Source organism: Delphinus delphis, chromosome 15 (genome assembly GCF_949987515.2).
Source record: "Delphinus delphis chromosome 15, mDelDel1.2, whole genome shotgun sequence".
Taxonomy (NCBI): domain Eukaryota; kingdom Metazoa; phylum Chordata; class Mammalia; order Artiodactyla; family Delphinidae; genus Delphinus; species Delphinus delphis.
Window position 1 is genome coordinate 26,801,321 of NC_082697.1, and position 27,444 is coordinate 26,828,764.

Below are 27,444 nucleotides of genomic sequence, written 5' to 3' on the forward strand. Positions count from 1 at the left end.
GTTGATTTATAACTACTATACTACTGGTTTTTTCTATTTGACTTACTTGTTTTTATTCCTCTTATCTTCTTACTTCTTTTAGATTACTCTTTTAAGACATTTTTCCATTTTCCCTTGTATTAACTAATTAGTTATATAACCTTTTAGTATTCTTTAAATATTTACCCTGTGAGTATAACATGTATCCATGACTTATAAGCAACTGATAAAATATCTTTACACCTTCCCATATAATACAACATTAGGACACCTTAATTGTAGTCTTATTGTTATTCTATATTGTAAGTTTAATATACTTAAACACTAGTATTCTTGTACATACTATATTTATTAACACAGTATTCTTATTCTTTCCTGCATTTCTATGTCTCTTTTTTCTCTATTTCTTACTACCTAAAGAATTCCCTTAAATATTTCTTTTTATGCAGGGTCACAGGTAATGAATTCTCTCATTTTTTGTTGATATAAAAATTCATGAATTCACACTCACTTTTAATTCTTTGTTGAAGTATAATACATGTACAGACAAGTGAAGTATGATTACTTGATATTTTACTAAATTTTGACACACTAGATGCTAACAGCTATAAAGGGAAAGTTGACAGTAACACAATAATAGTGGGGGACCTTAACTCCCCAGTTACACCAACAGACAGATCATCCAGACAGAAAAGCAATAAGGAAACACAAGTCTTAAATGACACACTAGCCAGATAGACTTAATTGATATTTATAGGACATTCCCTCTGAAAGCAGCAGAATACACATTCTTCTCAAGTGTGCATGGAACGTTCTCCAAAATAGATCACATCTTGGACCACTAATCAAGTCTTTGTAAATTTAAGAAAACTTAAATACTATCAAACATCTTTTCCAACAACAATGATATGACATTAAAAAACAATTACAGGAAAAAAACTATGTAAAAAAACCAAACACATGGAGGCTACAAAATATGTTACTAAACAACCAATGGAACAGAGAAGAAATCAAAAAATACATAGAGACAAATAAAAATGAGAACACAATGATCCAAAATCTATGGGATGCAACAAAAGCAGTTCTAAGAGGGAAGTTTATAGCTATAAAATATTGCCTCAGGAAACAAGAAAAATTTCAAATAAACAACCTAACCTTATACCTAAAGCAACTAGAGAAACAAAAACAAACAAAACCCAAAGTTATTAGAAGGAAAGAAATCATAAAGATCAGAGCAGAAATAAAAGAAATAGAGATGAAGAAAGCATTAGCAAAAAACAATGAAATTAAAAGTTGGTTCTTTGAGAAGATAAACAAAATTGGTAAACATTTAGCCAGACTCATCAAGAAAAAAAAGGAAGAGGACTCAACTCAATAAAATTAGAAATGAAAAAGGAGAAGTTACAACTGACAAAACAGAGATTCAGTGGACCATAAGAGACTATTGCAAGCAAATATTCGCTAATAAAATGGACCACCTAGAAAATGGACAAATCCTTAGAAAGGTACAATCTTCCAAGACTGAACCGAGAAGAAATAGAAAATATGAACAGACCAATCACAAGAACTGAAATTAAAACTGTAATTAAGAAACTTCCGGGCTTCCCTGGTGGCGCAGTCGTTGAGAGTCTGCCTGCCGATGCAGGGGACACGGGTTCATGCCCTGGTCCGGGAGGATCCCACATGCCGCGGAGCGGCTGGGCCCATGAGCCATGGCCGCTGAGCCTGTGCGTCCGGAGCCTGTGCACCGCAACGGGAGGGGCCACAACAGTGAGAGGCCCGCGTACAGCAAAAAAAAAAAAAAAAAAAAAACAAAGAAACTTCCAACAAACAAAAGTCCAGGAACAGATGGCTTCACAGGCAAATTCTATCAAACATTTAAAAGTTAACACCTATCCTTCTGAAACTATTCCAAAAAATTTCAGAGGAAGAAACACTCACAAGTGCATTCTATGAGGCTACCATCACCCAGATACCAAAACCAGAAAAAGACATTACAAAAAAAGAAAATTACAGACCAATATCACTGATGAAAATAGAAGCAAAAATCCTCAACAAAATACTAGCAAAACGAATCCAACAACATGTTAAAAAGATCATACACTGGGCTTCCCTGGTGGTGCACTGGTTGAGAGTCCGCCTACTGATGCAGGGGACACAGGTTCGTGCTCTGGTCTGGGAAGATCACACATACTGCGGAGCGGCTGGCCCTGTGAGCCATGGCCGCTGAGCCTGCGTGTCCCGAGCCTGTGCTCCGCAACGGGAGAGGCCACAACAGTGAGATGCTCGCGTACTGCAAAAAAAAAAAAAAAAAAAAAGATCATACACTTTACTTTGGTAAAGTAGGAGGATACAAAATTAGTGCACAGAAAACTTTTGCATTCCTATACACTAATGATGAAAAGCCTGAAAGAGAAATTATGGAAACACTCTCATTTACCATTGCAACAAAAAGAATAAAATACCTAGGAATAAACCTACTGCAAGGAGGTAAAAGACCTGCACTCAGAAAACTATAAGACACTGATGAAAGAAATTAAAGATGATACAAACAGATGGAGAGATATAAAATGTTCTTGGATTGGGGGGTTCAACATTGTGAAAATGACTATACTATTCAAAGCAATCTACAGATTCAATGCAATCCCTATCAAATTACTAATTGCATTTTTCACAGAATTAGAACAAAAAAATTTTACAATTTGTATGGAAACACAAAAGACCCTGAATAGCCAAAGCAATCTTGAGAAACAAAAATGTATCTGGAGGAATCAGGCTCCTGGACTTCAGACAATACTACAAAGCTACAGTAATCAAGACAGTACGGTACTGGCACAAAAACAGAAATATAGATCAATGGAACAGGTTAGAAAGCCCAGAGATAAACCCATGCACATATGGTCACCTTATTTTTCATAAAGGAGGCAACCATATACAATGGAGAAAAGACAACCTCTTCAAAAAGTGGTGCCGGGAAAACTGACAGCTACATGTAAAAGAATGAAATTAGAATACTCCCTAACACCATACACAAAAATAAATTCAAAATGGATTAAAAACCTAAATGTAAGGTCAGACACTATAAAACTATTAGAGGAAAATATAGGCAGAACACTCTATGACATAAATCACAGCAAGATCCTTTTTGACCCACCTCCTAGAGAAATGGAAATAAAAACAAAAATAAACAAATGGGACCTAATGAAACTTAAAAGCTTTTGCACAGCAATGGAAAACATAAACAAGATGAAAAGACAATCCTCAGAAAGGGAGAAAATATTTGCAAATGAAACAACTGACAAAGGATTAATCTCCAAAATTTACAAGCAGCTCATACAGCTCAATATCAAAAAACAAACAACCCAATCCACAAATGGGCAGAAGACCTAAATAGACATTTCTCCAAAGAAGATATACAGATTGCCAATAAACACATGAAAGAATGCTCAACATCATTAATCATTAGAGAAAAGCAAGTCAAAACTACAGTGAGATATCATCTCACACCAGTCAGAATGGCCATCATCAAAAAATCTACAGGGCTTCCCTGGTGGCACAGTGGTTAAGAATCCACCTGCCAGTGCAGGGGACATGGGTTCAAGCCCTGGTCTGGGAGGATCCCACATGCCGCAGAGCAGCTGGGCCCGTGCGCCACAGCTACTGAGCCTGCACTCTGGAGCCCATGAGCCACAACTACTGAGCCCATGGGCCATGACTGCTGAGCCTGCATGCCTAGAGCCCATTCTCTGCGGCGGGAGAGGCCACTGCAATGAGAAGCCTGTTGCACTTGCCCCCGCTTGCCGCAACTGGAGGGAGCCTGCATGCAGCAGCAAAGACCCAATGCAGCCAAAAATAAATAAATTTTAAAATCTACAAACAATAAATGCTGGAGAGGGTGTGGAGAAAAGGGAACGCTCTTGCACTGTTGGTGGGAATGTCAATTTATACAGTCACTATGGAGAACAGTATGGAAGTTCCTTAAAAACCTAAAAATAGAATTACCATATGATCCAGCAATCCCACTACTGGACATATACCCTGAGAACACCATAATTCAAAAAGAATCATGTACCGCAATATTCATTGCAGCTCTATTTACAATAGCCAGGATATGGAAGCAACCTAAGTGTCCACCAACAGATGAATGGATAAAGAAGATATGGCACATATATGCAATGGAATATTACTCAGCCATAAAAAGACATGAAATTGAATTATTTGTAGTGAGGTGGATGGACCTAGAGTCTGTCATACAGAGTGAAGTAAGTCAGAAAGAGAAAAACAAACACCATATGCTAACACATATATATGGAATCTAAAAAAATAAATAAAAAGCTTATGAAGAACCTAGGGGCAGGACAGGAATAAAGACGCACATGTAAGAACGGGCTTGAGGACACAGGGAGGGGTAAGGGTAAGCTGGGACGAAGTGAGAGAGTGGCATGAACATATATACACTACCAAATGTAAAATAGATAGCTAGTGGGAAGTAGCTGCATAGCACAGGGAGATCAGCTCGGTGCTTTTTGTCCACCTAGATGGGTGTGATAGGGAGGTTGGGAGGGTGATGCAAGAGGGAGGAGAAATTGGAATATATGTATATGTATAGCTGATTCACTTTGTTATACAGCAGAAACTAACACACCATTGTAAACCAATTATATTCCAATAAAGATGTTTAAAAAATAAAAATAAAAACAAAATTGAAACCTAAAAAAAAAAGATATTGTTGAAAGAAATTAAGAGGACAAAAATAAATGAAAAGATATTGTTGAAAGAAATTAAGAGGACAAAAATAAATTAAAATATATTCCATGCTCATGGATGGGAAGAGTTAACAGGATAAGAATGTCCATATTACCTAAAGCAATCTACAGATTCAATGAAATCCCTATCAAAATCCCAAGGACTTTTTTCACAGAAATAGGACAAAAAATTCTAGAATGTATATGGAACCACAGTAGTCCCCCAAAGCAAAAGCAATCCTGAGAAAAAAGAACAAAGCTGAAGGTATTCCACTTCCTGATTTAAAATTCCTATATTACAAAGTTATAGTAATCAAAACAGCATGGTAGAGCTTCCCTGGTGGCACAGTGGTTGAGAGTCCACCTGCTGATGCAGGGGACGCGGGTTTGTGCCCCGGGTCTGGGAAGATCCCACATGCCGTGGAGTGGCTGGGCCTGTGAGCCATGGCTGCTGAGCCTGTGCGTCTGGAGCCTGTGCTCTGCAACGGGAGAGGCCACAACAGTGAGAGGCCCGTGTACCGCAAAAAAAAAGTTTAAAAAAAAAAAAAAAAACCAGCATGGTATTGGCAGAGAGAAATATAGATGCCTAGATCAATGGAACTGAGTTGTTATCCCATAAATAAATCCACAAATATATGGACAATTTATGACAAAGGAGCACAGAACATACCGTGGAGCAAGAATAGTCTCTTCAACAAATGGTGTTTGGAAAACTGGACAGTCACAAAAGAATGAAACTATAGAAACGCTATCTCACACCATATTTTAAAAATGTACTCAAAATGAATGTTTGGATGTAAACCTGAAACCATGAAACTCCTAGAAGAAAACATAGGCGGTACTCTCTTTGGTATTGGTCTTAGCAATAATTTCTGGATATGTCTCCTCAGGCAAGGGAAACAAAAGTAAAAATAAACAGATGGGACTACATCAAACTAAAAATCTCCTGCACTGCAAAGGAAGCTATCAACAAAACAAAAGGACAACCTACCTATTGGATAAGATATTTACAAATCATATATCCAATAAGGGATTAACTTTCAAAATATATAAAGAACTCATACAACTCAACCAAAAAAAAAAGAAAACCTGATTAAAAATTGAGCAGAGGACCTGAATAGACACTTTCCCAAAGAAAACATACAGATGGCCAACAGACACAGGAAAAGATGCTCAACAATGCTATCATCAGGGAAATGCAAATTGAAACCACAATAAGACACCAGATGTCAGAAAGGGTATTATCAAATAGATAATAATGAGTGTTGGCTAAGATATGGAGTAAAGGGAACCTTTGTTTCCTATTGGTGGGAATATAAATTTGTGTAGCCACTATGGAAAACAGTATGGAGATTCCTCAAAAATTAAAAATAGAATTACCATACAATCCAGCAATTCCACTTCTGGGCATTTTTAAAAGGAAAAAAAAAACACTAATTCAAAAAGATATATGCACCCCTATTTTCATTATTTACAGGATTATTTGCAAAATTATTTACGATAGCCAAGATATAGAAGCAACTTAAGTGTTTATTAATAAATCGATGGATAAAGAAGAAGTGGTATATCTATACAAAGGAATATTACTCAGCCATAATAAGCAATGAAATCTTACCATTTGCAACAAGCCAGATGGGCCTAGAGGGTATTATGCTAAGTGAAATAAATCAGACAGAGAAAGACAAATACCTATGATTTTGCTCATATGTGGAATCTAAAAACAAAACAAATGAACAAACCTAACAAAACAGAAACAAACTCAGATACAAAGAACAAACTATTGGTTGCCAGAGGGGGAGAGAGTTGAGGTGATTAGTGAAATCAGTGAGGGAGATTAAGAGGTAAAAACTTCCGGGCTTCCCTGGTGGCGCAGTGGTTGAGAGTCTGCCTGCCGATGCAGGGGACGCAGGTTCGTGCCCCAGTCCAGGAAAATCCCACATGCCGCGGAGCGGCTGGGCCCGTGAGCCATGGCCGCTGAGCCTGCACGTTCGGAGCCTGTGCTCCGCAGCGGGAGAGGCCACAGCAGTGAGAGGCCCGCGTACCACACACAAAAAAAAGAGGTACAAACTTCCAATTATAAAATAAGTAAGTCACAGGGATGTAATGTACAGACTAGAGAATAATATGGTAATAACTTTGGTGCCAAATGGTAACTAAACTTATCACAGTGATCATTTTGTAATGTACAAAAATATCAAATCACTATGTTGTACACCTGAAACTAATATAATATTGTAAGTCAATTATACTTCAATAAGAAAGAAGGAAAAGAAAGAAAGAAAGAGGAAGGAAGGAAGGAAGAGGGAGGGAGGAGGAAGGAAGGAATGAAAGAAGGAAGGAAGGAAGGATGGAGGAAGGAAGGAAGGAAGGAAGAGCTTCATAAATTTTTTTAAATTAAAAAATGGCAATAAAGCTGTCAGGTTAAAAAAATAGTTCAATGATGTCTTCTGGTCCTATTGAAAGTTATTTGTGTTACTGCCAAGTGATCACCTTCTCAGTAGCCCTGCTTCCTAGAGTCTTGTATAAATTCTGCTAAATTCCAAAATGCTTAGTATATGATTTGATTTTTGTTAGAAGTTAAAGAAGAGTTTTGCATCAGGGAGGGTGGACATTGTGCAAATCAGAGTTAACCTATGAAGACAGAGAATTCTGAAGGCCAGTGTATCCCTGACAATGTAAACATCTCTGGAATTAGCAAAGGTTTGAAAGACCCTAGTCTTTCAAAAGTCATGCAATTGGTGGAAGTTTGAGACAGTTTTACTACAACTTTCCTATGAATCAGGAAAATCCCATAAGCGGATATCTGGGATAAACAATAAAGCAATTTTAATTCAGCTAAAGAAAAAATTTAGAATAGTATACAACGTGTTCCCAGATGTTTTCTTTAGATAGTAGTAATGCTACTCGTTATTTTGTTCCTTCTCTTTTGTTTTGTATTTCCAGATTCTTGTTAATAGTGTACAAGTTACATGATAAAACTATTTTTAAATACCGTTTTTAGTTGACATTAAAAGGAAAATAAAACAAAAAACTTTCAAATAAACATGCTTCCTGGCTGACCCACTTAAATAAATAATTTGCTCTCAACTCCTCAACTCAATAGAGCCTGGTGGGTGAGTTATCCAGAAATTTATCTCACTTACATCCTTTTATAAGTAGTATACTAAAACAATCTGTACTTTTAAAACTCCCGGTGGACTTTGAGGTCCTTAGATTTAGCAATAAGTACTGATTAGTGATTTCTTCCTCTTTAAGAAACATCATGTTCTTTATTCATCCATCTTACTCATGGGAACACCTACTCCCTACTTTATGGGATCAATCTAGGAGATTTTCCAGGCTCAGAGACTCTATGGCAGCAGGGGATAGAATAGACATACACGTATACGTATGCATGCACACATGCAAGCACACACACATTACTGAAGTGGGAGCAACTAGACACAATTTTTTCTAAGATGTTCTTTTAATGTTATCTGTGGGACAAGGAATGTGAGTTTTCTAATCAAAGAGTTGGTGAAGAAGACAGTGCAGGTTAGATATAGAATGTTCTCCTCATTGTAGAGGCAATACATTTTGTTAATATAAATAAACTCTTTCATCTTCAAAACTCAAAGATCAATTTTTCAGCCCTACCCTCTTTGTATTTCTTATCCTATCTAGAATAGAGTCCATGATTTACTTCAATAACTAGAACTCTTTTGTTCCTCTTCTTTTAGTCATTTAAGTCCTTGGGCACACCACAAACCTGTATTGACCTGACTATCTGTTGTGTACATTTCTGTATTTAGATAGACAAGTGTTGCTGGTGGCATTACACATAAAATACATTGATACTATGTAAATTTATGGTAATCAATCTCAACTAGTTCATCTACACTGTCCAGAGGCTATTGTATTGAACTGCTCACAGCCAGAGCCAGAGTGAGAGGTTGTTAAACTAAGATGATAGAGACAGTATAATCTCCAAAAGCTTATTCCATAGATGATATTAGTGTCCTTGTTTGGATCTAAAATGAACTGCCTTGATTCAAATGGATTTCTGGATTGGTCTTAGACATGAAAATGACTGAAAGCAATTCAAAGGAAAGTCTATTAGTCTTCCGTTAATCTTTCAAAAGGAATATAATGCCATAGAAATCAAAGCCTGAGTAACAAAATCATTCACATAGTTTCCTAAACCTGCATTAATAAGAAATGTGTTGTCAAAGTAGAACAATCCCCAGAAGAATTTTCTCCCAACCTTCTCCAAGATATGTCCACTGAAATCAATGGACAAGCAAATCTTCCCAGAGAGCAGACCAGAAAGATACAAACTAACTAAAGAATTCTCTACACTGGCAGGAAATAAACCATTGCTATTTTGGTCCATCAGGATGATGCTTTATGCTATGTTATCTCTGTATTTTCTCCCCTTTTTGCTATTTCTAAATGAAAATTTTATTGTAGTCATCCTTTTAATCTTCCATCATTGTATATTGCTTGTCTGTAAATTTAGCTAGGATATAAGAATAAAAATCGGCTACCATTTGGACTGGCTGAAGTGATAGACACAATACCTAGAGACCTAGACTTAGCCGAATGCAGTCAATGGAATAGGCTTCATTTATTCTATTTCCTTATTCATTCCTAGAAGTGAGTACATGTCTACCTTGGTCTATCTGGGCAGACAGCCAAAGTAGAGAAAGCACAGAGTTTTCTCACCAGCAGTCTACAGCCTACAGAATGGCATCAGGTGTGATGGGATGGAACACACTGTGTCTCTGAATTCCATGTATGGGTAAAGTGGGTAAACATATTTCCTGTGCCTGCCCACGTGATCAGAAGTCCACAGTTCAGAAGTTTAGGGGCACGCTTCGTATCATAGCATCTGTTCTGGTTCAGTGCATAAGAATCTAAGTCTCTGAGGGAGATGACATAGTGGACAAAGAGCCTTGGCTGTCACCTCCTCTTGGAAGCCTGGCCATGAGGCTCCTCCTGATCATTGCAATTCTGCTGTTCCAAAACTTCACAGGTAATCCAGAGATTTCCAAGGGCTGACTCAGACCACGTTGGTTTTATAGAGGTGAGCGTAGCTGCCTTCCAGGGGCTCACTCAAATCAACAATGGATGGAGTACTTTCAAGAACCCAAGAGAATTTTATAATTCACAGTAGGAAGAGATAGGACCCTAAGGATGGCTGAAGTCCATCCAATGTCATCAGAAATTCCCTCTTCCTGAGCCCTTCTCCTATGCTACTGTTTTTAAAAAAGGAGTATTCATAGAGCTGAAATAGGTCATAATTTCCTCTGAGAAGGACTCATTACAGAAAGACATAAGACCAATATCTGGGGATGCCCTTATTTCTTTGGATACAGATTTTACTCTGGCACCCAGCCATATTTTCTTCCAATCTCATACTGTAGATATATTTTAATCTATTTTACTACAGTGTGTGAACAGTGGAAGGAGAACAAACTTTGGATTCAGGTTTTAGAAACATGCCTTCAACATCTACTAGTTTATCGACTTTGGATAAAAGATGAAGACTGGCTGAGCCTTAATTTCCTCATTTGTGGGGATAATGACACCTGGCTCATAGGGGATTTATTAAATGACAAAAACGTGTAAAACATCTAGCACGGGGCTTGGCACATACTAAAAACTTAAAAATTAGCTTCCTTTCCTCTTTCAAAATCAGACCCCTTATATTTGTCCCTTATTATAGGAATAATAATGGTCTATCTGTAGCCCCTTAAACTCCTAAGAATCAAAGGAATCTCTAGAACCTGGTGTTGGAGGCTGCATCTTTGTTCTCAGTCTCATCCTCTGGGGTTTATTCCAGAGGATAGTACAAGCCCCGAAGCCAAAATGTGAACATCCTAAACTCTTAGATTATTGAAAATATTTAGGATCACTAAAGTAGACATATCAAGGTGAGCAAAGGTCTGGAGAAATTCTTTCCTCTGGAGATAGAAAGAGAATGAGAGGTCATAGAGGGATAAAACAAACCCAAGATTGTTGTGATGACATAGAAGCCAAAAGAAGATATGCATTGACAAAAATGTACAATACTGAGAAGTAATGGGGGAGGAATAAAGTTGAGGGTAAAAATATCTGACTGGACCAAAAAATGTCATTCTTGACCATGGTAGCAAGTATGAACCCAAGAGCAGAGTTTGATTCAGACATAAATACCTAGTAACAAATTATTGTATTCCGAGCGGTGGTAGGGAAGTAGTACTCTGGAAGCATTCAAATAGAGGCAGATTTTCTGAGGTTCTCAGATGGAGCATAGATCCATAGCCTGAAATCAAGGATTCAGCTCCTTTATTTTCCCAAATAAGATCTGTTGCTCTTGGTGAAGTCCATCAGATGTAGGATGGAAGCCCAAAACCTTAGAGGAATAAAATATGAGTGATCAGTTAGACATAAACACTGAAGTTCACCCTCTTGGAGAATCCTCTGTGGAATATTACTGGTATATGTTCTCTGGGTCTCCCATATACTTTATCCCTACAAACATTCTCTGTTTTCCCTATGACTAAAGTTGCCTTTTGTTTCAAACAGTGACCTTGGCCTATTGTTCTTTATGTGCACAGTAACCGAACAACTTAAGAAAGGCTGGGGTGAATACTTACAAGGATTCTGCAGGAAAATATGCAAAACAGCACAAATACGTGAAGTACTATGTGAAAATGGGAGATATTGTTGCCTCAATATCATGGAACTGGAAGCACGTAAAAAAATTACCAGACCACCTCGTCCAAAGCCAGTGACATATGCATTTACTTTTCCACAAGAGTATTATGCAGATGAACAGAATTATACAAACTCCAACAAAACGTTTACATAAATCAAGCACAATTTTCTGTTAGTTTATTTCTCAACCTATTCCAATAAACTGAGGTGAAGAGGTCCACATCCTCTCCCTTCTTGTTCCTAGATCTCAGTCTAGTAAATCTCATTGCCAGTTTTCGGACTCATTGTTCTTTAACCAGAGGTTGAACATTCAATATATCAAATGATGAATTGATAAGGACAACTCAGACCTCCCCTTGAAAAGGGGGTACAACCAGTACACTAAAAAATCTATAACATGGAAGACTGGAAGGAGAAACTCAGGAAAGTAGACCTGTAATTCAGGAGAGGGAAATATGAAGCTGAGTATTAAGAAAAATATGTGAGTGAGTTTAGGATTAAAGTTGTGCCTTGTGAAATGTGTAGGATTTCAACAGGTGAGTGTTAGTAGAGAAGGTAATTTGAGTGAAAAAGATGAAATCAACAAATGGAAGGAAATTAGAAAAGACAGGACATTTTAGGAGGATATACATGCATTTTGTTTGGTTTAAGAATAGAGTACCCAAAGTTGAACTATGGGGAAGTCTAATTTCCTTAGCTCCTGTGTAAAAGCAGTGAGCTGGGAAGATAGAGAAGAATAACATTCCACTATTATGGAGCTCACCATATAAGGTGGAGGCAGACATAAATATGTAACTCCAAGACAAAGTTTTTAGTTGTTTCTTTGCTGTTGTCGTTGTTTAATGTGTTACCACTAGTAACGCATCCTTTACTGAGGTGACTGGAGCCCTTAGGTGTTTGGAGGAAATGTAAAGGACCTAGGAACTGGTCTGAATTGCAGTATTGTATGAGATTTTGTTGCTGTCTTGTATGCAAGATGACATAATGACTATCCATTTATATACTCAACCTAATTCTTAAAATTATACCTTTTGGATGTGATTAACATGAAAATTTTCTTTCCAACTACTTTTCACACTTATTTTTCGGTTTTGTTTCTTATATTATTTCACCACTGTAGTATCCATCATGAATTTATGGTATGTGTTCTCTTAATTATCCTCTTATCTCCTGTCCTAGGGCTGGGGCAGGGGAATATACAAGATGAGCCTAAAGTGTCTCGTAGTGCCATAAAGTAAGGACAGGCTTTAAAAATCAGAAGGATGCTAACACACCCTTGTAAAGCAAGTATACTCCAGTGAAGATGTTAAAAAAAATCAGAAGGATGGCACATATTAATGGGACATAGGAGTCACTTTGAAAGAGCTTTGAATGGCCAAAATGGGGACAATTTGAGCAGTAAGATAAATAACATAACATTGGATTATAATACAAGGTAGAAGCGAACATCCATGAGTCCATACTGATATGAATAAATAAATAAATAAATAAATAAATAAATGGATGAGAAGAGACAGATTTTCTGTACAGAAGAATTCCAAGTAATTTATGTAAATACTTCTTGCCCAAGGAGGTGGGGCTTCACCTCCCTCTCCCTTGAATATGGGCTGTGCTTAGTGACTTCCTTCCAAAGGGTAGACTATGGAAAGGAGCAAAAGGGTCACTTTACAATGGGTAAACCTCATAAAATCATGTTTTAGATTTTATGGAAAAATCATATGGATAGCATGAACGTGTGATGTGATGCAAATGGCATTTCACCTTTGTCGTCTTCCTCCCCAAAACCCATAACCCAGTTTAACAATGAGAAAAACCCAAACTGAGTGGCATTCTGCAAAATATCTGACCAATACTCCTCAAAACTGTCAAACTCATCAAAAACAAGAAATTTCTGAGAAACTGTAACAGACCAGAGGAAGATAAAGAGACATGACAACTAAAGGTAATGTGATATTCTGCATGGTCTCCTAAAACAGGAAAAGGAGGTTAAAGAAAAACTATTATAATAAGGGCAGAGCTTAGTTAATAACAATGTACTTACCTGTGACAAAGGCATCATGGTCTTATAAGATGTTAACAATAAGGAAAACTGGATGAGGAGTATACAGGAGCTCTCTGTATTACCTTTGTATTACTTTTCTATAGATAGAAAACTGTTCTAAAATTAAAAGTTTATTTAAATTAAAAAACTAAACACAAAATCAATTTGGCAGGAGTCTCTGTTTTCCTATTTATCCAAGAGCCTTCGTATTATACCGTCATTAAACATTTGATAGAATCAACTAAGATTCAACTCTTTATAGGAAGTATACAAATTATAGGTTGTTTCTTGAAGACTTAAAGGACAATTCTCATTTTCTATTTCTTTTAGTTAGCTTTTGTATTTTTGCTTTATTATTTTTCCCATTTTGTTAAGATTTTCAAATGTATTTCCCTAAAATAATTTGTAAAGTCTTCTTTTTCTTTTTAATGTCTGTAAGATATATAGTGATGTCTACTTTTTCATTTCACCATTGTTTGTGTCTTCGCTTTTTTCTTGATGTCTCACTATTCACTTAATTTGATAAGTCTTTACAAAAACCAAATTTTCTTTATTAATTTTTGTTTAGTTTCCATTTCTTTAATGTCTTTATTAATGTTTTTATTTTCACTTATTTTTCAAACAACTTCACATGCAATAATATCACCTGTTTTAAATGTGTAATATGTCTTATTTCTACTTTGTTAGTTTTAATATGCCCTTTTTTCTAACATTGTTAGATGATGTTTACCTCTCTTATTTTTAGCCTTTCTTCATTTCATACATGAGCATTTTTAAAAATTTGTTTATTTTTTTATTTTTGGCTGCGTTGGGTCTTCGTTACTGCACACGCACTTTTTCTCTAGTTGCAGTGAGCGGGGTCTACTCTTCATTGCAGTGCACAGGCTTCTCATTGCAGTGGCTTCTCTTGTTGCGGAGCACGGGATCTAGGCCCGCGGGCTTCAGTAGTTGTGGCTCATGGGCTCTAGAGTGCAGGCATAGTAGTTGTGACAGCCGGGCCTAGTTTCTCTGTGGCATGTGGGACCTTCCCAGACCAGGGCTCGAACCCATGTCCACTTCATTGGCAGGCAGATTCTCAACCACTGCGCCAACAGGGAAGCCCCACATACATGAACATTTTAAAGCTATAGATTTCCCTCTCTACAAAGCTTTAGCAATATCCCACAAATTTTTAGCATATAATATGTTCATTATTATATTAAAAACCTTCTCATTTTTCTTAGATAAGAGTACATAAATAGAACTTAGATTACATGAGGTCTATGGGGACAAATATTGACCATGAAATTTTCTCAATTGTAATTACAAATACAGTAATGTTGCTTTAATTCTATGTAAACAAAATCAACTAAACATCAAAACTTAAAACAAACAGAACATATCATACACAGAAACATTTACACACTTGTCCTTCATACAGTTTGTTTTCATTATGATCCTCTGTCTTGACATGAACTTTTATGTGGCTTAAAACTGACATTTATGACATAGAGTGTTCTGCTGTGACTTATGTCATAGCAGAACACTCTATGACCTAAATCACAGCAAGATCCTTTTGGACCCACCTCCTAGAGAAATGGAAATAAAAGCAAAAATAAACAAATGGGACCTAATGAAACTTAAAAGCTTTTGCACAGGGCTTCCCTGGTGGCGCAGTGGTTGAGAGTCCGCCTGCCAAGGCAGGGGACATGGGTTCATGCCCCGGTCTGGGAAGATCCCACATGCTGCAGAGCGGCTGGGCCCGTGAGCCATGGCCACTGGGCCTGTGCTTCCGGAGCCTGTGCTCCGCAGCGGGAGAGGCCACAAGAGTGAGAGGCCCGCGTACTGCAAACAAACAAAGAAACAACAACAACAAAAAAGATTGCATTAAAAAAGAAGACCTAACTATTTGCTGACTACCAAAAAAGCTCTTTAAATATTAAAAAAAATGTAGATAAAATTTTTTTAATTACATATAACATTAATTAAAATAAAGCTGAAGTGGCTATATTAATACTGGGCAAGGTAGATTGCAAAACAAGGAATATTAGCAAGGATAAAGAGGGACATAAAGAAGTTAATTTGCCAAGAAAATATATTCACTAAATGTGAATGCAGCTAAGAATAGAACTTCGAAATAAAAACTGGTGGAACTAAAATAGAGAAATAGAGAAATCCTCAATTATATTTGGGGATTTCAACACTCTTCTCTCCTTATATTTCTCAACGTTTTGTTCTCCTCTTAATCATCACCTTCCTCCTGCTTTACTTGCATTTAATTTTCTTTTTAAAAATTTAGGCTTTTTAATCTCAATAATGTACAGCCTCTAAATAAATGCAGGAAAAGTGTTTGAAACATTCAATATCTATCTATGAGAAAACCTACAGACAATGTGTCTCTTTATTGCCTGCACCAAGGCTGACCAATCTGACCAACAGTTTCCCTACTGGTTAATAAAGTGAACCACAAAAAAAGTCATTTTTCATCAAGTTAAAAAAAATGTTAGTACTTTATTGCACAATCTGAACAACCACAGTGCACTGATAAACCAGCTCCCAAGGTGGGGATGCAGACCTGATTTAAAGTATTTGCTAATTTCCTTGTGTAAATTCTCCCACCTAGTTTATTTCAAGCTATAATGTGAAGTCACTGAATATGGAGTTGGAAAGAGATGCTCACAGTGGGCTCTATGTACTCAGTACAAGCCAACACCAGCACACTGCTACCCAGTATGCTAATGCAGCAGTCAGCGCCTGTGTCACTAAGAACCAGGCAGCTGCTGCTGCTGCATGAACATGGCCTCTTGGCTCCTCTGACTGAAGGAGCTTTCCAGAGCCTGGCAGACAGCAGTGTTAACGGCACTCCTACGCAACCTGGATGCCAGGATGCATATCATGTGGTCAGCGCACACAGTCCTCATTCACTCCCACCCCCCAGGTGAGGCAATCACATTAGGTTCCAAGTCTGGAGGGCATGTTGGGAATCAAGCCTCAGGAAACAGTGAGTGAATGAAAGAAGTGACCTCAGAAAACTCCTGGGATGCAGTCAGGACTGGGGACTAAAGTGTGCATAAGCATGTCCATGAATATGTGCAAGTTCTGAATGTGTGTGATCTTGTGTGCAATAATGGGTTGAAAACAACCATCACATGAGGCAGTCTTAGAGGGGAAAGTGTCTCAGAGTCAGAAGATGTCCCTTCCTCCATTTCAAGCCACTAGAGTTATAGTTCTAACCTGCACAGGGAGGTGGAAGGATAAAATCTTTGAACTGGATACAAGACCGGAATTTTGGAAAAGGAAAAAAGTGGACAAAAATTTGTAGAATCCAACCAGGACATAAGTTGTCAGGAAACACTACCCAGCATAAAAGGAGAATTTAATATAGCTCAGCTAGGAAGAAATCATATATATACATATATATAATGACATAAAAACATTTATGAGAAACTTTAATAAACTACCTTTTTTTGCCATGGCACACTCATTATACCTTCCAATAATAATGCAACGTCAACTCCTATTAATGTTCCCTTTGCTTCGTAAAGTCCCGCCAGTCACTGTCTCCACAAACCCTCTTGCTACTAGTTGAGGAAGCAATTAACACATGCTTGAACTGACTTAAAAATGAAAGTGGTGCTTAAGTTAAATAATAAGTAGAGGGTTTTTTAAAGGACTCTATGGGGAAAGGATACAGAGAGAGAATTCAATGCATAGAAAACAACCTGTGCTGAGGCCCTGAATTAGAAGGAATACGGTATATTCCCCAAAAATGAGGCTTGTGGGCAAAGAACAAGAGAAAGGATGATGTTGGAGAGTTACTTATTAGGCTAATAGACCATGTTAAAGCTTTTGATCTTTAACTGAAGAGGAATCGGAAGCCATTAAATATTTTAAGCAGGGAGTGGTGTGGTCAGGTCTGCACTTTTTAAATCACATTATACTGAATGCATAAATGTGTTGAAACTGGGAGTAGCTATGGAGAGAACAGAGAAAAGGTTATCACCATGGGCCAGGTGAGAGGTGGTTTGGACCAGAATCAAGGTAGTGAAGATGGAACAAAGTGGGTAGATTCAAGAGCTATTTAGCAGCAATAATCATTGGATGTGGTGGGAGTGAGGATGACTAACTCCCTGGTTTCAGCCCACAGTGATATGAGAAACTGGGTTATGGTGGTATCATTCACTGAAGGATAGTCTATATCCTTGTGTTTCCTCATTATCACAACTCCAGCTTCTGTTCGAAGCCCCTTAAATGAATTCTGGAAGCTATGGATTGAACCTGTAGTATAGGTTTAACTATTATGGCACATAGAGTTGATAGTGAGTGCTCAGTGAGATCCTAACGATATACCAAGATGGCAGTAGGATCCTACATTTGATGCACATAGTAACTCTGTTGAAATAATAAATACTTTTTTCTTTATTTAAATGACTATAGATGGTGCTGATTCTGCTTTCTTCAATACAGTCACCAAAGTCATCTACTGCCTCTTCCCAGAATCCACTGACCTTGCTACCATTTCATACCCCAATTCACTTTTTCCCCTTATCTAGCCCACTCGTGGACGGAAAGGAGACTGCCTTTTCTATGTCTAGGAATAAGGTGTGATTGGAGATGAATTGGCTCTCTGAAGCTGAGTCAATGCCCTGAGAAATGCAGATTTTTTTCTTTGGACTGTGACCTAAAAGAAGTGTCTCCATTTTTTATCACTAAGTGAGCACTGTAGGTTGTAGTGCAGTGTGTCTTCACAATACACCTGTAGCAGGAAACAGAGTTGCATGCATTATCTTAATGTGTGGATCAGAACAAGTCCACCACGTAATGAATGAATGCTGGTCAAGCAATGCAATAAAAGTGAGTTTCTATGGGACCAAAGTGTTGTACTCCAGATGCATAACCCATTTGTGGTCTTATTTAGTCCTGATATAAATTTTAGTAGAGGCTGTCCTCAATTTTGTCCCAAAGCATTTCTCTTCATCAGTGTTAATGCTGTGTTCCCTCACTGCTCTCAACTACCAGTTTACCCAAATTCCTAGTCAGAATTTCAGAAAGAACCCCCTTGATGGTCTCTGCTGAGTAACACATTCTACACCTGGCAGCCCTTGGATGAACTGCATTGAGTCAGATGCCCATCCCTGTGCAAGGTATAGCCTAATGCTGCCTTCCAGAGGGAAGGCTATGAGTAGAACAATTACAGCTACAAGGAAACTATAAGGATGACAAGCACTGAACTAACACACACACTGGAAGCTCTCTCAGAATCTCCTATTTCCTGAAATATACAAGCATTTACCCAGTGACCCGAGATAGAAACCTAAGAGGAATGCTTAAATCCTCTCTTTCCCATTCTCTGGTTCCAAGTAATCAACAAATTTGGTTGAGTCTATTTTCTAATTATTTTAAAAATCTAGCCTTACCTCCATATATTTTCTAACATTGCCTGCAGACAGGCATGCATCATATCTTACCAGATGATTGCAGCTCCTTCCTGTTCTGTTTGCCTCCAGAAGTCTTTCTCTCATCTGGCCCCTACACTATTCTCTGAACTACATTTATATAATAAAACTTTATGCATTTATCTATTTCAAACCTTTCAAGTTTCCTACAAGGTCAACTCCAAAGATGTTTAAAAGATAAGTCTGTAGTTTCACTTTTCATTTTTTTCCCCAAGCCTGAACATCTTAGCCCATATTCCCTAGTTAGGCAGCTCCCACCTTAGTAGCATCTCTAAGAACAGGCCAATTAGTCTGAATCTGCCCCTGAAAATCTTTAGCTCCAGCAATATTAAAGGAAGAGGTTCTCTGCTCCTGAATTCTTATTTCAAAGCTGGTGTAGTGGACATCTGTCAGGCTTCTCAACACTTTTCCCACACTGTTTTATTTTGGTAGTAGGAATGAGTCTGTACATTCCAAAGTTGCTCCTAGGGTACAGGCATGTGACCAGGCTATTATGAATAATGATGCAATGAACATTTGTGTACAAGCTTTTGTGTGGACATATGTTTTCCTTTCTTTTGCATGTATAACTAAGAGTGAAACACTCAGATCATATAGTATATCTATGCTTAACATTTGAGGAATTGCTAGACTGTTTTCCAACATGGCTGCACCATTTTACATTCCCATTAGCATGGTATGAGGGTTCCAGGTTCTCCACATCCATGACAAAACTTGTTATTATTTGCCTTTCTGATTATAGTGATCCTAGTGAGTGTGAAGTGCTGTACCAATGTGGTTTTTCTTTTTAACATCTTTATTGGAGTATAATTGCTTTACAATGGTGTGTTAGTTTCTACTTTATAACAAAGTGAATCAGTTATACATATACATATGTGCCCATATCTCTTCCCTCTTGCATCTCCCTCCCTCCAACCCTCCCTCTCCCACCCCTCTAAGTGGTCACAAAGCACCAAGCTGATCTTGCTATGCGGCTGCTTCCCACTAGCTGTCTATTTTACGTTTGGTAGTGTATATCTGTCCATGCCACTCTCTCTGTCCATGTCACTCTGTCCCAGCTTACCCTTCCCCCTCCCCATATCCTCAAGTCCATTCTCTATTAGGTCTGCATCTTTATTCCCGTCTTGCCCTAGGTTCTTCTGACCATTTTTGTTTGTTTGTTTGTTTTTATAGATTCCATATATATATGTTAGAATACTGTATTTGTTTTTTTTGTTTCTTGGTGTTTCTTTTGCGGTACGCGGGCCTCTCACTGTTGTGGCCTCTCCCGTTGCGGAGCACAGGCTCCAAGACGCGCAGGCTCAGCGGCCATGGCTCACGGGCCTAGCCGCTCTGCGGCATGTGGGATCTTCCCAGACCGGGGCACGAACCCGTGTACCCTGCATCAGCAGGCGGACTCTCAACCACTGCGCCACCAGGGAAGCCCCATACTGTATTTGTTTTTCTCTTTCTGACTTAACTTCACTCTGTATGACAGTCTCTACGTCCATCCACCTCACTACAAATAACTCAGTTTCGTTCCTTTTTATGGCAGAGTAATATTCCATTGTATATATGTGCCACATCTTCTTTACCCATTCATCTGTTGATGGACACCTAGGTTGCTTCCATGTCCGGACTATTGTAAATAGAGCTGCAATGAACATTTTGGTACATGACTCTTTTTGAATTATGGTTTTCTCGGGGTATATGCCCAGTAGCGGGATTGCTGGGTAGTGGTAGTTCTGGTAGTGGTAGATGGTAGTTCTATTTTTAGTTTTTTAAGGAACCTCCATACTGTTCTCCATAGTATCAATTTACATTCCCACCAACAGTGCGAGAGTGTTCCCTTTTCTCCACACCCTCTCCAGCATTTATTGTTTGTAGATTTTTTGATGATGGCCATTCTGACCGGTGTGAGATCATATCTCATTGTAGTTTTGATTTGCATTTCTCTAATGATTAATGATGTTGAGCATTCTTTCATGTGTTTGTTGGCAATCTGTGTATCTGCTTTGGGGAAATGTCTATTTAGGTCTTCTGCCCATTTTTCAGTGTGGTTTTGATATGTAATTATCTGATGGCTAGTGATGTTGTACGTTTTTTCATTTGCTCAACTCTCCTACTATTACATGAAAGTCTGTTGTTAGATGGTTCAATGTGTTGAATTATATCATTATCTCTAAAGGTACCCAGCTTTCATCCAAATTTTTTTTTCTTTTTTTTTTTTGGTACGCGGGCCTCTCACTGTTGTGGCCTCTCCTGTTGCAGAGCACAGGCTCCAGACGCGCAGGCTCAGCGGCCACGGCTCACGGGCCCAGCCACTCCGCGGCACGTGGGATTCTCCCAGACCAGAGCACGAACCCGTGTCCCCTGCATCGGCAGGTGGACTCTCAACCACTGCGCCACCAGGGAAGCCCTTTTCATCCAAATTTAATCTGTTCCTTTAAAATTTTGTCTCCTGGTGAATTGAAATCACCAGAGCAATACTCAATTTGATGACAGATTTTGGCCTCCAGAGCAGCCAGTTTTTCATTATCACCATGCTTAGCCATTGTGGCTCTTTAAGGTCCCTGTCTTCCAGAGCCATGCCAGGCACGTGATCACTAACAGTAACGTATGGCAATATGTGGACTTCCCAGAGTCACTGCTGGCTAACAAGTGTGACAAAGATGGGGGCCATTTTTGGTTCATTTTTAAATTGGGTTATTTGTCTTTTATTATTGAGTTACAATAGTTCTTTATATATTCTAGATACAAGTCCCTTATCAGATATATGATTTGCAAAAAATTTTCTCCCTTTCTGTAGATTGTCTTTTTGCTTTCTTCATGGTGTCCTTTGAAGCACAAAAGTTTTCAATTTTGATGCTGTCCAGTTATTCACTGCACTCTTTTAAAATAAAGACTTAAAAAATAAAGATAGGCTACATGCAAACTCTGGGGAATGTGATGTGTGTTTGTGCAGGTCATCAACTGTGTTACTTGAAATATGCTCTTTTTTATTCTTTCCCAGCATGGTAAGGCTTACCATGCCACTATTCTTCACTAAAGAATACAGATATTTTGCTAAATTTTTATTTTACTACTTCAAAGTCATTGACTATATTTTAATTTAGTGACACACCATAATTCAGCTACATATAGCCAAGATAACAGGATTATCTACTTTCTTGACAGGGCCCATAGAAATAGATTTGTTACCAAACCAAACTTGGGTCTGCTGACATGGGGTTGTGGTGAAGGAAAATGCAACGTTTATTGAAAGGCCATGCAAGGAGTATGCATAAGATGTTTAAACTCCTTGATTGCCTTCAGGGAAAGGTTTCTAAAGACTGGGTGAAGGAGAGGGTTGGAGGGTGTTTGATCAGCTTTCATGGACATTCTTCTGATTGGTTGGTGGTGAGGCACCTGGGAGTCAACATCATCAACCTTCTGGTTCCAGCCAGTCTGGGATCTACATGCTTGTGGGCAAACTACTGTTCCACCTGGTGGAGATTTCAGCATCTGCAAAACAGCTCAAGAATATGGCTCAGAATATTATCTATAGCCCTTGAGGAAGAATTAAAGGTCCTTGATTTTGTTTAATGGCTAAAATATTATTTTGTCTTGCTTGACTGTTTTCCTTTGTTTCTGCATTTTCCCAATTCTCTGATTAAACTTGCTCTTTGGAAGTCAGGGAAGGCTTAGGAGGCTAAAGTTTTTCTACAAATAAAGGGCAGGTGGAAGACATGGAAGAGGATGTCTGTCCCAGGAAGGCCCCATGAGGTCCTGCTTGGTTACATGTTCCCTGAGGAGGGCTATGAGCAAATTTTCTAAGAAGAGGTGAGTGTGGATAGGAAATGATTAATATCTCTGACAGCTTTCATGAGTATTGTCCAAGACTCCTAGGGAGATGGGTGGTTCCAATTGCTGACACTAAGTAGAAAACTTTACCTAGAACATTTGGCAATTTAAAAGTGTTCTGTGAATAAGATTTTAGAGAGTGCTATAAGACAGATCCAAGAAAAACAAGGTACCCATAATACAGCCTATACCAAAGGGAGCATAACAAAAACATGGGATTTTCATTGAATTTTGCATATAAAAATAGGGCAGACAAGTAAACATGCATCTAACAATACAAACCACATCCACTTCTCCTATGAGTATGGCAGGGATACAAGGAGGATAATAGGGCAAAAGTCAAAGCAAAAAGTAGATCCATCCCGTCAAAATAGAATTCAAGGCTTAATTATCTGTTCTGTTTATTATACCCCACTGTCCCAACTCAGAAGACACTTCACTGGTTGATCTGATACCACCTTAAGCCAAAATAGATTCTCGTATCTAATCTATCAATGGACTTATGCAGAGTAGAGGACACATATAAAGACAATGGGTAAGACCCATCTTCATGTTATAGTGCCCAAATGGACCCTCCCTAAAAATGCCTCTGATGATCCACAGTGACGGAAGACTGAAAAACAGAGGAGCTTGTGGAGTGCTGCCATACAGAAAGGGCTTTTTAAAGCCTTTTTTAAAACTCCTCTGAGAATTAGGTTGATATGGTCATGTATTAGCTTCCATGGTGCTGAAATCAACAAAAAATTCTAAAATTTTATAATCCAGTCCAGTCTTTGTTTGCTACATACTTCTCCAGAATTCTCAAAAGCCACAACTACTAAAAGGAAGGTCCTTGTGGGCTCTTAAAATAGTGACATATCCATCTAAATATTTGTCTCTCTGTCCTCTCAGTGAAACAATTGGTGAGCTGCACATAGAGGGATAAGGCTCATTGATTTCTGTATCCAAGATGAGTAAATGTTAGCTCCATGAAAGTTATTTATGACAAATACTTCAAGCAAGGAACATCAATGGATATCACCACAAAAGTTTCGGTTCTGTTCATTTGGAGAGCACTTCTTATGGTCATGACTTACTGAAATTTTATCTAGTTCCTGAAGAGCTTTTTAAATATGTCCTTCTCAATTTATAAGGCTTTAAATTTCACACTATTTCTTTAATTTTTTAATTTCAGCTTTATTGAGGTATAATTGACTTACAAAATTGTAAGGTGTTTAAAGTGTGCAACGCGATGATTTGATATATGTATACATTATGAAAAGAATCTCCCCCATCTAATTAATTAATACAGCCATTACCTCAAATTGTTTGTTTGTTTGTTTGTTTTGGTGAGAACACTTAAGTTCTACTCTCTCAGCAAATTTCAATTATAGAATACAGAATTGTCAACTATAGTCACCATATTTTACATTAGAACCCCAGACCTTATTCATCTGAATAGCTAAAAGTTTATAAATTTCACACTATTGAAACAAACAGACTATGAAATGATTTCAAAGATCCTACGAGTAATATTTGCCTAATTGTGTCAAATGGACACAACTTAGTTCAAGTTGCTACTAAAAAAGGAGATAAAGCATGCATGTTAAATGAGCTCCAAATGACGTATTGGAATTATCACTAGCTGTCATCACTGCCCATTAGACCAGCCCCAATAACTACTGTGAAAATATTCAAATGTCTTGCCTTCCCCTAATGAATTCTTGGTTGTTAGCCAAACCCTCTGTATTCATGCCCACACACACAAAGCCAGGACGTTCAGATCTGCTTAGACCTAAGAAGCTTCATTAAAAAGAGGAGTAACATGAAATGCTATGAAATATTACCTCAAATAGAAAATGGAGGGGCTAACTGCCACCTCTACTAACGTGTTCACTTCATATCTGTATCACCCATGTTGCTACTATAATGCCTAGAACATGAAAAATATTCACTTATGTTTGAAGTGTTAGAAAATGAGTGACTACATTAACAAATAAAGCCAGGGAAAAGCATAGGACTTTATTACGTAGAGAATCAAGTTCACAAAAGAAGTCGATAAATCTTTTGCCCTTGTCTGTTGGATTAGGTGACACTTTTGGTTTAAGAAGAGTGGAGACCGATGGTACAAGCGCTTGGTTTATAGTGAAATTGTGCTAAGTGTGACAGTGGGTAAGATAGCATAGTCCAAGTTCAGATTAGGCTTCCTTGAAGGTTCAGGTGGCTCTGTGACTTGTTGATATTCTCTCTTTGCATCGTCATTAATACAACATAATTTTCCGTTTACACATGCTATTTCATATGTTTCTCCCAGTTCGCATTTCTTCCTGCAGTAACCTGATATGCTACTAAAGCATCTTCTGTGTCGTGCTTCATCTATGCACAGGAAACAGCAATGAACAAGATTAGTTCCTGAGGCAGAGAAGAAGTTATGTGGTTCCCCACAAACTATGACATCCTGTGGTCCCAAAGTGAACCTTATGCTAAGAGAAAACTCAGAGCCTCCTCCTTGAAAATCATCCCAAGTTAAGACATCCAAAACCCCAGGTTCCTAGCCAATACCCAAAGTCAACATCCTGTCAGCCCTACCACAGTCCAGTGTCCCCAGAGAGTACCAACTTGTCACCATGGCACAATTCAAAGCCAAATTAACTTTTAAAAGAACATCACAGATAGAACGTTTAAAGTTAACAGTGTAATTGGGTTTCACACTCACTGAAGTGGACAGCAGAAAACTCCCTTTGCCAATACCTCAGGGGTCTCAGCATTTATTGCTGTTGAAAACTTCCCTCATTCAGCCTCTATGATTTTTTCACAACCTGACTCCTCCATCTCTTCTCTCTCTCTCTTTCCCTCTCTCTCTCTCTCTCTGTCTCTCTCTCTCTCTCTTTCTCTCTCTCTCTCTCTCCATCCTCCTTTTGATCTCAGATAAACATGTTGTCCAGGGATCAAACTCAATTCCATGTATGCCTGTCTTCCCAGACATTCAAAATATTACCTATTCAGAGCATTGCATTGAGGTCCTAAATCTGCTTTTCCAATTCTTTCTTTACCCTTGTATGCAAATGTGAACAAGCCCACAGAATAAAGATGAAGAAAAAAGACATGGTTCTCCTTATTCTAAATTCCAGAACCAAGGAGCATCTTTGAAGGTTAAAAAGATATATTTTTTAACATCTGTATTGGAGTATAATTGCTTTACAATGGTGTGTTAGTTTCTGCTTTATAACAAAGTGAATCAGCTATACATATACATATATCCCCATATCTCTTCCCTCTTGTGTCTCCTTCCCTCCCACTCTCCCTATCCCACCCCGCTAGGTGGTCACAAAGCACCGAGCTGATCTCCCTGTGCTATGTGGCTGCTTCCCACTAGCTATCTATTTTACCTTTGGTAGTATATATATGTCCATGACACTCTCACTTTGTCCCAGCTTACCCTTTCCCCTCCCCATGTCCTCAAGTCCATTCTCTAGTAGGTCTGCGTCTTTATTCCCATCTTGCCCCTAGATTCTTCATGACCTTTTTTTAGAGTCCATATATATGTGTTAGCATACTGTATTTGTTTTTCTCTTTCTGACTTACTTTACTCTGTATGACAGATTCTAGGTCCATCCACCTCACTACAAATAACTCAATTTCATTTCTTTTTATGGCTGAGCAATATTCCATTGTATATATGTGCCACATCTTCTTTATCCATTCATCTGTCAATGGACGCTTAGGTTGCTTCCATGTCCTGACTATTGTAAATAGAGCTGCAATGAACATTAGAGAAATGCAAATCAAAACTACAATGAGATATCATCTCACACCAGTCAGAATGGCCATCATCAAAAAATCTAGAAACAATAAATGCTGGAGAGGGTGTGGAGAAAAGGGAACCCTCTTGCATTGTTGGTGAGAATGTAAATTGATACAGCCACTATGGAGAACAGTATGGAGGTTCCTTAAAATACTAAAAATAGAACTACCATACGACCAGCAATCCCAGTACTGGGCGTATACCTTAAGAAAACCATAATTCAAAAAGAGTCATGTACCACAATGTTCACTGCAGATCTATTTACAAAAAGATATTTTTAAGACCACAAAAAGACAACCTACCTTCCTACAATAGCAAAGAAGAAGGGATCTCTCACCGACAGAGCTCTCACCATGAAGTTGGTGCTTCACATTTGTAAGCCCATGTAATCCTCACATGAAATAAAATCATTATGAAATTGAGTCATTATACTCACCTGACAGATGAGAAAACTGATTTTCAAAGGGAATAATTAACTCATTTCACACAACTAGACAATGATGAGGACATATTTTAACCTCACATCTACATGACTCCAAAGCTTGTACTATTCACATTACTGTTGTAGTGTAGGCTGAAAATGAATTTGGAAAATGGAAAAAGAGATGGCCAGATTCCTGGGTGAAAACTATGTTCAACATTGTAAAGGTAATTCTAGATGATGGATTCCTTCCTGCCTTTGGAGAGGACTTCTGATAGTACAACCCTGATTTCTTACCTCCCTGGGTGCTGTCTTCTAAGGCACAGACTCAAGTCAGGGTCTGAAGACAGTGAGTACTTTTGATGATACCAGCAAGATATCAATAATCTTGAAGGCCTTGCCCCCATTCCTGTGACTAGTAATATTTCCTAGAATTTCATGGTACATTTAGACACATTACCTTTGGGTACCTCAAACAGCAGAATAATGAGAACCAGAAACAGCTTCATGTTTACAGACTTCCCAAGACAAATAGG

The 27,444-nt window shown here is 38.2% G+C and overlaps 2 protein-coding genes across 2 annotated transcripts; one reads left to right on the forward strand and one right to left on the reverse strand.

The window, feature by feature from the left end:
* Nucleotides 1-9,689: 9,689 nt before the first annotated feature.
* Nucleotides 9,690-11,559, forward strand: DEFB127 (defensin beta 127). Its single transcript, XM_060032808.1, has 2 exons — nucleotides 9,690-9,738; nucleotides 11,306-11,559. The coding sequence occupies exons 1-2, from the start codon at nucleotides 9,690-9,692 to the stop codon at nucleotides 11,557-11,559; spliced, it is 303 nt and encodes a 100-aa protein (XP_059888791.1).
* Nucleotides 11,560-24,822: 13,263 nt separating this feature from the next.
* DEFB128 (defensin beta 128) lies at nucleotides 24,823-27,417 on the reverse strand. Its single transcript, XM_060032809.1, has 2 exons — nucleotides 27,369-27,417; nucleotides 24,823-25,058 (listed from the first exon to the last, which is right to left on the reverse strand). The coding sequence occupies exons 1-2, from the start codon at nucleotides 27,415-27,417 to the stop codon at nucleotides 24,823-24,825; spliced, it is 285 nt and encodes a 94-aa protein (XP_059888792.1).
* Between the last annotated feature and the right edge of the window lie 27 nt (nucleotides 27,418-27,444).